Source organism: Nelumbo lutea, chromosome 1, assembly GCF_056320005.1.
Source record: "Nelumbo lutea isolate HS-2025 chromosome 1, American lotus-T2T, whole genome shotgun sequence".
Classification (NCBI taxonomy): Eukaryota; Viridiplantae; Streptophyta; class Magnoliopsida; order Proteales; family Nelumbonaceae; genus Nelumbo; species Nelumbo lutea.
In genome coordinates, this window is record NC_142684.1 from 112,184,831 (window position 1) to 112,198,347 (window position 13,517).

Here is a 13,517-nt window from a genome sequence, read left to right on the forward strand (position 1 = left end):
GTCCTTGAGTAGCCAAGAAAAATACACTTCGTAGCTCGAGCATCTAGCTTGTCTACTCCAGGCCCCAAGTGTTGAACAAAACAAACACAGCCAAAGACTCTTGGGGTGAGAGGAAAGGGAGACAAAGTGGGAAACAACACGAAGAAAGGGGATTGACTTCCAAGGATTGACATGGGCATCCGATTTATCAGAAAACAGGATGTAAGAACAACATCACTCCAAAAATGCTTTGGGACATGCGTGCTGATCATCAAGGACCGAGTAGTTTCAAGAAGATGTCTATTTTTCCGTTCAGCTACACTGTTTTGTTGCGGGGTGTAGGCACAAGAAATTTGATGAATTATTCCATGATGTTCTAGGTATTGTTGAAATGGTGAGGAGATGTATTCTTTGGCATTATTGGAGCGAAGTATTTTCATATGAACACCAAATTGAGTGCGTATTTCAGCATGAAATTTCTGAAAAATAGAGAACAATTCACTACGGTCTTTCATAAGATAGATCCATGTCATCCTTGAAAAGTCATCAACAAAGATTACAAAATACTTAAACCCATTATATGACACCACTTTAACTGGACCCCATACATCAGAATGAACTAAAGCAAAAGGACTGGAGACACGACTATCAATTCTTGGACTAAATGAGACTCGATGATGTTTTCCCAACTGACATGATTCACAATCTAATGATGAAAGATGACTCAAGGAAGGAACTAGCAGCTTCAAAGCCTTGAGAGAGGGATGACCAAGTCTGCAGTGCCATTGGAGAGGAGTAAGAGACTATTGAAAAGCCATTGGGGGGCCACCACCATCAAGGTAATACAAACCACCTACTTCATGCCTTCCACCAATCTTCGTCCCCGTCTTGAGATCCTGAAACACACAAGAAGAAGGATAGAAGGTTACAGAACAATTAAGGGACTTGGTTAATCTGCTAACAGACATAAGGTTAAAAGGGAACTTAGGAAGATATAAAACAAATGCTAAAGACAATGAGGAGAGATCAACATCACCAACACCACAAATAGGAGATGTAGAACCATTAGCAAGTGTAACTGTCTGAGATGTGGAGGAGCGAGAAAGGGAAGAAAATACATCAAGAGTCCCAGACATATGGTCCGAGGCTCCAGAATCAATGATCCAGAGTGAGGCTTTGGAAGCTAAACAAGTCATACCTGAATGGGCAAGTGTAGTTGTGTTCTGCTGAGATGTTTGAAGGAACTGCTCATATATTGCCCGTGGTACACTCACCATTTCCTGCCCGGAAGCACAAGTGGGTGTGGAGGGGGTTGGGGCAGTTTGCAGGCTTTCAGTAATTGTGCTACTACTCTTAGATGTAACATGGTTAGCCCAAGTGTTGGGTGGACCACGCAAATCATAGCAGAAATTAATTGTGTGCCCCTCTAAGCCACAATGTGTACATTTTCTCTGAGCATTACCCCTTCCTTTTCCACGGCCTCCCCCTGACTCTCGGCCTCCAGTCCGGCCACTAGCCCGGTTAAACATGTGTCCACCACGGTTGCTTGGAGGGCCACTGCTGCCACCACTTCTACTTCCACGGCCACTCCCTTTAGTCACTATCAAACCAGATCTATCAGAGAAGGAAGAATGTTCCACCGGCTCAATGGATGTTCTCTTAAGACGGGCAAAAACTTCTTCAAGTGAGGGGAGAGTTGATCCCCCCAATATCTATGCTCTGACAGGCTCATACTCAGCCTTCAAGCCCACAAGAAACCTAGTCACATCAAGCTGTTCACGTTGCTGTTGTTGGATCTGGACATCTGATGTTAGAGGGTGATACACATTTAGCTCATTGCGGATGTTCCTCAAACTTGCATAATACTCTTCTAAGCTTTGACTTCCTTGCTTCAAATTGAAGTACTCTTAGTATAATTGATATACCCTAGCTTTGTTGTCTTGTCCAGAGTACAACTTTTTAGCATGATCCCAGATCTCTTTGGCTGTATCTAGGAACATGAAGTTCACACTAATCTTTGGTTCCATGCTATTCCAAAGCCATGTCATTATCTGTGCATCATCTTGTTCCCAATCACAGAACCCAGGAGAATCAGAGGAAGGTTTCTCCTCCCTCACATGTTTTACTTTCCTCTTGGCCTTCAAGAACACCTCCACAGATTTTGCCCATGGTACATAGTTCTCACCATTCAACTTGATGGATGTCATTTGAACACTTAGATAATCTGAAGAAAGCATGATGCCTGTTTTGTTGTCATTCCCAACTACAGTTGAAGCCATCTCAATTATTTCACCTTTGGATATACACCACAATCTCACACTCGTCACAAGACTTATCTCACTTATGATACCACCAACCCACTTTCTTCAACTGCACATTACACACTACACTCTAAAGCTGAAATCATTCAGTCAACACATCAAACACTTGAACTGCACACTGCAGGACCATTTACCATCAACACACCACTACTGAAATTACTCAGTCATTTCATCGAACACTTGTTCTTCATACTGCAGAACTGATTACACTCAAGGTCTAGGGGTTCACTTTTAAGCATTTAGAATCATAGATATGTCAGCCACCACAACACAATCAACACCACACCACTGCTGTCATGGACATCAGCAGTCTACTACTCTTCTTTCAGCACACATGCGAGCAAGAAAACAACAAAAAAAACATAACTGATATGTGTATCAGTTTCACCCAGCACCACAACAGCTAACTTTTGAAGCATAAAAAAAAAAACAGCATTCACAGTCCATTTTTGAACACACGACAACAGTGTCCATACCTGTATACGTCCAACCCTCTTCGTCCACTGAATAGAGGGTCTAGTATACCACTTCAACGACCACCGCAGCACCGGCCAGAGGCATTCTCACCTCCAGGCCCTCAAAACGGAAACTCCTTTTCAGCCCTTTATCGAGTCTTCAATCAGGTCAGCTATAAGATGATGAAACCTACCGTGAAGCTGGCGGCGAACCCAGGAAGAAGACAACATCAAGAAAAACACGAGACCTTAATGCTCCGATACCATGTGAATAAACCCTAGTTGATTCTAGGTCAAAATAGAGAAGAAGAAAGAAGAAAGAAAAGAGAAAGAAGAAGGAGAGGAGAAGAGTGTTCGGCCAGACTAGAAGAGAGGATGTTCTAAAAAAATCACTCTCCTAGCCGACCCACTTGACTTTTATTCTTAAAACTTGAGTTACAAGAAAGACAACTTTGTCCCTCATAGAAGATGGGACACATAACTTAAACTCAGATACAATAGACCTTTCACTTTCAATAAGATACACTAGAATGACCAAAATACCCCTGACTCGAGCATTCTAACAATCATAAAACTCAATTTGGGACTTGAAGACCCTAAAGTGAATACCCCTATGCATGTAATCAACCTAAGCACAGAATGAACTTAAGAGAAACTGATCCAGAAATTGTTACACTATGCAGCTTGGATAGGTGTTACCTTCTTTCAGCTGTAAACCCATGCCTGAGCACCCTTGTTATCATAGGTTTCAAGTACATGATTGTTTTAAGTGCAAGTTCAGAAATAAGGTCTAATTTCCATGCCCATCGATGATAGCCCCCTATCCATGTATGACATGTGACCTAGTTTTGATATGCAGCCATACTTAATAACTTGTGATCCATGTGAGAACCCCACCTCAGTGAGCCATTTCTTATTTGTGTTAGGTAGGGTTTCCCTAGCCTTTAACTAAATCTAAATAAAGCTATGTACTTATCACTTTACTCTTGAATGAAAAAGTTGAGTTTGTAACCTTTTTTATCCAAATTTACTACACGAGGGAGTGGTCCATCCTCCAAACTCTACCTCAAACCGTGATGAAGGCAGGAAGCAATCCCAGGTCTCTGCTACAACCACAAGGAGACTTCACCACCAAGCCAGCTAGGGATGCAAATTTGATACCCAATCTGAAGAATTTCTACTGCATCAAGCCCAGGTCCTTGGGACAGACCCTTTCAAATTTTGAGAAATGTTCAACCTGAGCCTGCTCAAGTTGCATCTTTAGACCCAGCTGGCAGTTTCAAGTTTTGAGCCTTCAAATTGTTTACTTTTGGGAGGAGAAAAATCTCTTGAGTGTGTCGATGAGATGCCATCATGTCTTTCCCTAAATTTGGTGAGGCTCCAAAAGTTGGAATGGGGTAGTCAGACTAGCCAAATATCCACCATGCTTTGTTGTTTTTCTTTCTTCTTCTTCTTCTCCTCTTTCTCATTGTTGCCATTGTGAGGAAAAATCCATTGAAGCTCCAATTGGAAGCCTATACCAATGAAAATACTCCAATCTTGGATACCATGCTGCATCAGACACTAGGAAAGTCAACATCACATGGTGTCCACTTTGGGTGCTGAAGTGGTGTTTGGACCATGTGTTAGCAAATTGTAGGATTTTCTGATTGTCTTTTCATCAAAGATTCAGGACTCTCAAGGAGCCAGTTTCTCCTAACCATCATCAGATATGTGAATTATTTGAAGTTTTCACTGATGAGCAGAAGTATCACTTGGTTTTTATATATGTTTGTGCTGTTTTTGCTGCAATACTGCTTTTGTATAACATGATTTTCATATTCTTTTCGTTAAAAGTGCTCTTTCATGCATGCAATTAACTTCCTGGGTCCAATTGGTTCATTTGCTGTCTTTCAGCTGCTATTGAGAAGGATTTATGGGCCACTGGAAGTGTAAATGAGGAATATCTCAAAGCTCTAAATGCACTTTTTAGCAACTTCCCACGTTTGAGAGCCACTGAACCTGCTACACTCTGTATTCCACATCTGGTGACATCGCTCAAGACTAGCTCAGAGGCAACTCAGGAATCAGCCTTAGACTCACTTTTCCTCCTTAGGCAAGCTTGGTCGGCATGCCCAGCTGAAGTCTCCAAAGCCCAATCAGTTGCTGCTGCCGAGGCAATTCCCTTGCTGCAATATTTGATCCAGTCTGGCCCTCCTCGATTTCAGGAGAAGGCAGAACTTCTATTGCAGTGTTTGCCAGGCACATTAATGGTAATTATCAAGCGTGGCAACAATTTGAAGCAATCAGTGGGAAACCCAAGTGTCTACTGCAAGCTCACACTTGGAAATACACCACCTAGGCAAACCAAGGTATGATGCATGAAACCCCTATTCATTTCTATCATTTTTATCTTTAAGTTCCTTCTGCTAACCAAAGTTCTAGGCTAAGTGGACCATTATTGACTAAAATGGATGCTCAAAATTCTAAATTGTCATGTTGCAATTGGCATCCTCAAAGCATGGGTAATTTTTATGTATAGCTTCTATATATTCAATAACTGCAGTAGATAATCTTGTTGAAAGACTGCCTATGTATATTTGTTTGTTGCCCTGAGGAGATGGTGCAGAAAGAAGTCTGTCCTGGCTTGCTGTTGATCTTTTGTTGTGAATGCAAAATGTCCAGAGTTGTCCCATTAAGTGTAGGTGCCCACTTCGGTACACCAATAAGTTGATGTTAAGAGTAAAGACTTTCTAGTCCTGTTGGTTTCTGTAGCTCTCTCCAAAAAACTATTTTGGACATCTGGACTAATCAAACTTTTTGTGCCCATGTTGGTGACGACCTATTCACTTTTTGACTCTCAATCAAACCTCTTCTCTTCTCTCCTCTCTTCCCTCACTCTCTATTGCCTTTCTACCACCATTATATGGTATCAGAGCAAATGTTTTGGGTCTGAAGACAGATTGATTGAGACTTGAGAAAAGAAGTTTCTTTGATTAGCCTGGGAGAAGTTTTTTGTGTTTCTTTTATCTTCTTCATCTCGGTCGTGTACCAAGGAAAACCCCTAAGATTGTGGCAGCAGGATGCTGTGAAAGAGTTTAACAGTCTTCTAACCCCTGTATGTGGATAGTGTGATCCTTTGTGACCAGGTACATGGTGTTTGTAGGTCTAGTATGACCTGTCTCTGCTGTAACAGCAGTAGTATATATATCTTTTGTGATTGTGGAGATTGAGTGGCATAGAGTAGGGCTGTTTTTATGAATTTCAGATCTGGTTATACTCGAAAAACAACCTGTTTGGTGCTGGAATTGCTTCAGAAGACTCCAGATTGTTGTTTCTGGGTTCAGGAGTGAGTTTCAAACTGTAGAACAGTGTCTGTGTACTGTAGTACTTGATCCTTATAGTGCTGGCTGGTGTTCAACGTATTCCCTATGACTGAATAGTGAAATTTACCAAGTCTTCTGAAGATTCTGCTACTTCTGGTGTTTCTTCTAATCAAAATGGACTGAGTGGAGAACTAGATATGAATTTCCCTATCACTATAATTCCATTAGATGGACTTAATTATCTAAAGTGGTCTAAGGGAATTAAACTTTATATCACTACAAGGGGGAAGATAGGCTATATTAACGGTAAGGTGAAGGAGCTGAAATCTGGAAGTACTGGACATGACAAATGGGACCAAGAAAATAGTATGGTGTTGCCATGGCTTCTTGTATCTATGTTTCCCACAGGTGAGAAGGAACTTCACGTGGGCTGGTACAACTTGTAAAATTTGGGAGCAGGCTAAATCCACCTATTCTAAGTAGCTGCACTATGCAAAGATCTAGCAGTTGCAAGCTGAATCCTCCACTTGTAAACAAGGGTAGAGAAGCCTTTCAGTGTATTGCTCATGTTTGAATTCCATCTATAAGGAGTTGGATCATTATTAGAGTGTGGATTGGAAATGCGATGAGGATGCAAAAGCTTATAAATCTCGGGAGTTTCATCTTGGAGTTGAATCCCATGTATGAATCTATATTCTATCAAGGTGCAAATTTTGGGAAGTTAGGATCTCCCTTCAGTCCAAGAGGTCTATGCCTTAGTACAATTTGAAGAGAGTAGAAAAAATGTGATGAATAGTTCAGAAGGAGAACCAGTTGCTTTGACAACCAGGGGGAGTACAAATTCTTTTAAGAAGGGTGATGTCCAAAAAAAAAGTTGATCACAAGGATAAACTTTGGTGCACTTATTGTCAGCGGTCTAGGCACACTTGTGAGACCTGATGGGATCTCCATGGGAAGCCAAAGTGGGCTTAAGAGTTAAGTAAGAAACCAACATCATATCAGAATAAGAAGTCGGGTCAACATGGTTAGAAGAAGAACAACTAAGAAAGCATGGCTTCCCAGGAGACTCAAACCTCTAGCTCTACTGTAAATCAAGAACGTTCTTCTAGTTATAATTCTTGGGAAGACATGATCAACGCCATTTGAAATTCAGCTTCCTCCTATTCTTCATCCTCCTCTATTCTATGTTTCCTTCATCGTCCTAAGGGCCAACAGAGTTCAAGAGCCATGGAGAATCCTCTTAGCCAGGTACCCTTATTTCCATAAATATAGATACTTTTGTTGTTAATGATCTAGACATCCCTATTTCTAAAATAAAGGATGTTGGATCTTGTACCATTAAGCACCCCATTCCCATTATGTATCCTTTGAGAATATCTCACCCTCTTTTTGTGGCTTTCTTTCTTCCATTGACAGTGTTCCTATTTCTAAGAATGTAACAGAGGCTTTGGCTGCATTTGGCACTCCTTATTTTAAGGGTTTATCTCCTTTTTGCAGTTATCCATTTTGATACCAACAAAGGTTGCATTTGGCATTCCTTATTTTAAGGACTTATCTACTTTTTACAGTAGATAAGTACTTAAAATAAGGAATGCCAAGTGCAACCTTTGTTGGTATCAAAATGGATAACTGCAAAAAGGAGGCATTTGCTCTGGTAGCCAAGATGAACTCTATTAGAGTTATCCTCTCATTAAAAACTAACCTTGATTGGGACCTTCACCAATTGGATATCAAGAATATCAAGAATGCCTTCTTGAATGAGGATCTAGAAGAAGATGTACATGGTTCAACCCCCATTTTTTATGCAAAAGATAGTGCGCAAAATTTGTGCAAGCTGAAGAGATCCTTGTACAACTTAAAATAATCACCAAGAGCCAAGGTTCAAAATATCAATACATCCTCGTATGTTGAAAGGGGCATATCGATACTTTGAACACTGCACCTTTTTATTTTTTGTTTTTTAGTTTTTCTTTTTCAAAATTTCAGAGAGAACCTCATTTTTCTGATATTTATTATAAAATAAAAGATTCTCTTAAAACCCCTTAAAACAGGTGTATCAACCTTCAAAAGATATGATACAGTACACCTAACACAAGGTGTATCGTATTGAAAATTTGAACCTTGCCAAGAGCTTGGTTCAGCATGTTCCGTTTGGTTGTGCAAAAGATATGCTTTAAGTAGTGTCAGTTTGACCATACATTGTTTGTGAAGAGGGGGGAAGGTAAGATTGCAGCCCTGATAGTGTATGTTGATGACATAGTAATTATTGTTGATTGGATTACTGAAATTCAGAAGTTGAAGGAGTTCTTATCCACTTAGTTTGAAGTGAAAGACCTAGGCCCCTTATGGTATTTCCTTGGAGTTGAAGCTGCCCATTCATAAAAAAGGGATTTTTATTTCACAAAGAAAATGCATCCTAGATCTATTACAAGATACAGACAATCTAGGAGTGAAGCCAGCTTATTTTCCCATCGATCTGAATCACAAGTTGGGTGACTGTCATGGGGAAACCATAAAAGATGTAAATCAGTTCCAAAGGCTTGTAGAAAGACATATTTGGTTGTTTATGACTAGACCTGACATTACTTATGCAATGGGTGTTCTTAGTCAGTTCATGCGTGCCCCTAGGACCACTCATTTGGAGGCTGCCAAGTGGATTCTAAGGTATCTCCAAAAGTTCCCAAGAGCTGGCTTGTTATTCCAAAAGCATGGGAATTTGAAGGTTCAAGTGTATATGGATGCTGACTAGGTCGGGTCAGTAAATGACAAAAAATCCACCAATAGATACTGTACTTTTGTGAGAGAAATTGTGTAGAGATGGCAATTGGGCGGGTTGGGTTGGGTTCGGTTCGGTTTGGGTTGAGTTTCAACCCAACCCATCTAACCCGCCAACTCATTAATGACCCAATTAGATAAAATTAAATGGGTTGGGTTCAACCCAAACACACTTGAACCCAACCCAACCCAACCCATTTAGATGAAATAATGAAAATTACACAAAAATAATAGAAAATAGAAATTAAACAAAAACTAAAAAAATGCATGAAATGAATAGAAATTACATAAAAGGTTAAAAAAAATAGAAAATGCAACTTTCATTTTGTCCTTTATATACATGTGAAAAAGCCAATGTTTTAAAAAATGACCCAGAAATGGAACCATTCTAGCCACCGGTTTCCGGGTCGATGGTCCGATCATCCGGTTCGAACGGATGGCCCGTTCTGACAAACAAATTAAAAATAAAATAAAAAATGGTCAAAAACCGTTGAACGGGTTGACAGGTCGACAATTTGAACGCCCGAGTCAACAGGCTGTTGACTTTTTCAACAGTTTTTGCCCAAAAACGGGGTTTGGGGTAAAACGGAACCGCTTGCCTGGATGGTTCCCGGGCCGAATGGTCCGACTGTCTGGGTCAACAACGGTTCAAAAACCTTGGAAAAAACAGTATTATTGTGAAAATTACAACACAAAACCTATAGAAAACTATTAGAAATTACAAAAGAAAGAGAGCATAAATTACATAAAAATAACAAAATTGTAAAATAAAATAATAAAAATTATAGAAACATAAAAAAAAAATGAAGAAAGGAGAAATTATAGAAAAATAACAAAAAACCACACAAAAAACAAAAACTGGAATATGCAAAAACCAGATTTATATAGGTGAAGGGACTCACATTGAGTATTTCATTGCAATTGGCAATGACGTTGGAGTGGCCCGAGTGGGAGCTCATGCACCTCATCATTTTCAGTTTGTTGAGCATCTACTAAGAAGTGAATGATGAAACAGATGAATCAGAAAAAAGATAGGGCTTTCTTACCGCTTCGAGAGAGCTATTCATGTTGTTTCCTTAATCAATTTGATCACCATTTACAATTATAAATCATGAGAAAACAATGTTTTAAAAACGACCTAGAAATGGAACCATTATGGCCACCGGTTTCCAGGTCGACAGTCCGACTGTTTGGTTCGAACGGACGGCCTGTTTTGACAAACAAATTAAAAATAATTAAAAATAAAAATGGTAAAAAACCATTGAACAAGTCGACAGTTCGATTGCCCGGGTCAACGACGGTTCAAAAACATTGATGATTTCTTTTTTCCCAAGGTTTTCGAACCACCGTTGACTCGGACGATCGAACCATTCGGCCCGGGAACCGTTCAGTTTTTGGCCAAAAGCTGTTGAAAAAGTCAACAACCCATTGGCCTGGGCAGTCGAACCGTCGGCCCATTCAACGGTTTTTGACCTTTTTTATTTTTAATTTGTTTGTCAGAACGGGCCGTCCGTTCGAATTGAACGATCGGACTGTCGACCCAAAAACCGTTGGCAAAATGGTCCCATTTCTGGGTCGTTTAAAACGTTGGTATTTGTCTACTAGAAAAGATGAATGAGGATAGACCACCGATAAAGAGAGTGCCTATGGAAATATGAAGAGACTAATGGGTTATCCGTTGGATGACCATGACCCAACCCACCCAAACCATTAAGCCTCTCCCTTGTTGGGTTGCTCAACCCACCAGACCCGAGACTAAATGGATACAACCCAAACCACCAATTAATGGCTGGGTCGGGCGGGTTAGCGGGTTGGGTTGAAAAAGTACCACCCCTAGTCACGTGGAGAAGTAAGAAACAAAGTGCGGTGGCTAGACCCAATGTAACTGTCAATAGTTTATATTGTAACCTAGTGCTGCAAGGGCACTTCAGTCATTTTCCTCCTTATTTTGCACCGTTGATATAAATGAAGTGGCTGGCGCTGCCTTCCCCCACTCTCTTTTGCCTTTCTACCACGATAATAATATTCTAGTAGCTCCTATCCAGGGGTGGAAGGATTCTTCATTTGGGAGGACCACTGTATAAAATGGATTTAGTGGTCTTAGATATGAAATGGGTCTTAGATATTTTGGTATACATTAGGTTTTTATTACTATTTCCATTTCTTTATGGATATGAAATGGATTTAGTAGTCATAATAGCAAGATATTATGTTGTGAAACAACTAAACATTAGTACTCATTCATGCATATGACATCTTGACTGAAGGCAATTAAGTGATTATTCTGTCATTTACTACTGGCTTCTAGTATTTTGTCACATGCATTTTCTATATGGAGCTTGAAGTTTTATTGCGTTCCCCCATGCTCCCATCTAAAGCATAAAAATTTTCATACAGAAAATTCTCAAACACTAGGTTGCTGAAACTGCAATGCTTGAGTTCACATTGCAAAACACCCATCTATGGGCAGGCATAGGTTTACCTGATTAGTGGTTATCTTGATAATATGGTGGATGTGCAGCATTGTTTTGCACATGGCACTTTTATAATTATTTTAATGAAATAAAAATGCACTTGAGCAACTTTTGTGTCACCCATAATGCCTCATCAAGGTGGCAAAGCATGTGATCTACCAATTCAATGACCATTCTTGCATTCTTAGTTTTGGGTCTTAAAGTGCTTGATGAAGTGTCAAGGTACTATGTGCTGCAATATTGAACCTTGCGATATCTCATGGGAGTTCGTTAGCTGAAGTGGGAATTTCTTTTTTTTTTTCCTCTTGAGAGTTCAAACCTCAGTTTCAAATCTTTATTTTTTATTTTTAGCAGCTAAAATTTTATAACACTACATTAATGTCTGTAATAGATAAAACTTGCAAACTTAGTATGTTCATTTGTTATTCAGGTTGTATCAACTGGTCCTACTCCCGAGTGGGAGGAGGGCTTTGCATGGGCATTCGAGAGCCCTCCTAAAGGCCAAAAACTTCACATCTCCTGCAAAAATAAGAGCAAATTTGGAAAGGTAAATAACCTCTTTTCTTTGACCAAAGTTGCTATATATATATATATATATTTTTTTTTTTGAAGTGGATCATCTGTAGAGAAAAAAATTAACAAAATGATAGGTTTTCTTGCATCTTGTTCTGGAGGCTTACCACATTGTTGTAATTCAAATGCAGAGCTCATTTGGTAAAGTAACAATCCAAATTGACCGGGTTGTGATGCTAGGGGCGGTGGCTGGAGAATATACTCTGCTGCCTGAGAGTAAAAGTGGGCCTTCACGGAATCTTGAAATTGAATTCCAGTGGTCCAACAATAGCAACTCACATCAGAGTAACTGATCACTCTTGCTTGTAATTTATTCTAGGAAGAAAATGAGATGGGAAAGAAACAAGAGTATTTATCAATTATTAATTTATAGTATCAATGTACATATTCTGCAAGAGAGAGTTGGCCGTATAGTTTTCTCGCTGCAGTCATAAAACAGCAGGGTTTGTTGTCGTTTTAGGTATAGTTATGCCAGTTTATTCTTTTGTATTTTTTTTCTCTTTCTTATTTCCTGGCCCGAGGAGAGAGCAGCAAATGTAGCTTCCATGTTTTGTATGTTTTTGGTGTTGGTGTTGATTTTTAGTGTGCTCATAAATTTTTTTGGGAGATGGGGAGTGAGGGAGTGGAGGGAATATGACTGGGGTTGTGTTTGTCCTCACCTTCATTGTAACTTTTTTTATCGATTGGAATTTGAATAACACAATAAGATTGTGAATGAATATCTGTGTTTGATTCATAAAACAACTTGTATGCATCTCCCTCCCTCTCTCTGAGAAATTACAAACTCCAGCATCCAGTCTCACAGAAGCGGGCGTTGTAAGAGCGTATTTGTGATCGCCATGCGAGCTTTATTGCGGTATCCAAGTTTCCGCTACAACCAGCAGGAAAATTTTACCTACAGTTTGATTATGCTATTGGCGATTAATCCTAGGGATCGCACATCATCTTTCAATGATTGAAAACTAATATAGTTCTTGTTAATTTGAAGCCCAAACCATGGGGTATAGTGGTGGGGCTTATTGTCCAATATGGACTTAGGTTGACTTCACCCCAACTCATATACCATGCTAAGTCAAAAGAATAGCGACAGCAAAGAGATGATGGGGACAAGGACAAAGTGACAAACAAGAGCATTAGGGGTTTCCCTCTTCTAATATGATATCCTCTTTTAGTAGTAAAATTTTAATTATTTTGATTTTGAGCTTACTAATATGGAATTTCTTATTTATCATCCAGAGCCTTTTGAGTTTACATTGAAAGCATAAAGAAAATTGTTGTCTTTATAATCACGCATTATATTGTCTTTTTTCTTAACAAGAGATTTCTCTTCTAATCTATATATGCCTATGTTTAGTGAATGAAGCAGCTAGCCACTTCAGTTCTTGTCAAAGTTCAAAGTATTGGTTTCCCAATATGCTCCTTACAGGAGTTGTATCAAATCAGTCACTAGTTCAGAGGGTAGCGGGGCCTTAAATTGATCCCTCTGAAGCAGTTTTGAAAAAAAAAAAATAACACATTACACCCGTGTCGATATTTAGAACCTTGGTTTTTGTTACCTATCCTCTGCTGAACTGTGATTCCTGTAATGTATGTATCCTCTGATTATGTTCCTGGTGCTCATTTTATTTTTAACTG

At 39.6% G+C, this 13,517-nt stretch overlaps 1 protein-coding gene across 1 annotated transcript in view; it reads left to right on the forward strand.

Moving 5' to 3' along the window:
- Positions 1 to 12,623, forward strand: part of LOC148876839 (protein CELLULOSE SYNTHASE INTERACTIVE 1-like) — a 31,821-nt gene extending 19,198 nt beyond the window's left edge. Inside the window, exons 6-8 of the mRNA XM_088973531.1 lie at positions 4,652 to 5,106; positions 11,740 to 11,856; positions 12,014 to 12,623. Of these exons, the coding sequence (XP_088829657.1) occupies positions 4,652 to 5,106; positions 11,740 to 11,856; positions 12,014 to 12,175 (734 nt within the window). The 3' untranslated portion in view covers positions 12,176 to 12,623. The remainder of the gene's footprint in view (positions 1 to 4,651; positions 5,107 to 11,739; positions 11,857 to 12,013) is intronic.
- Positions 12,624 to 13,517: the final 894 nt, after the last annotated feature.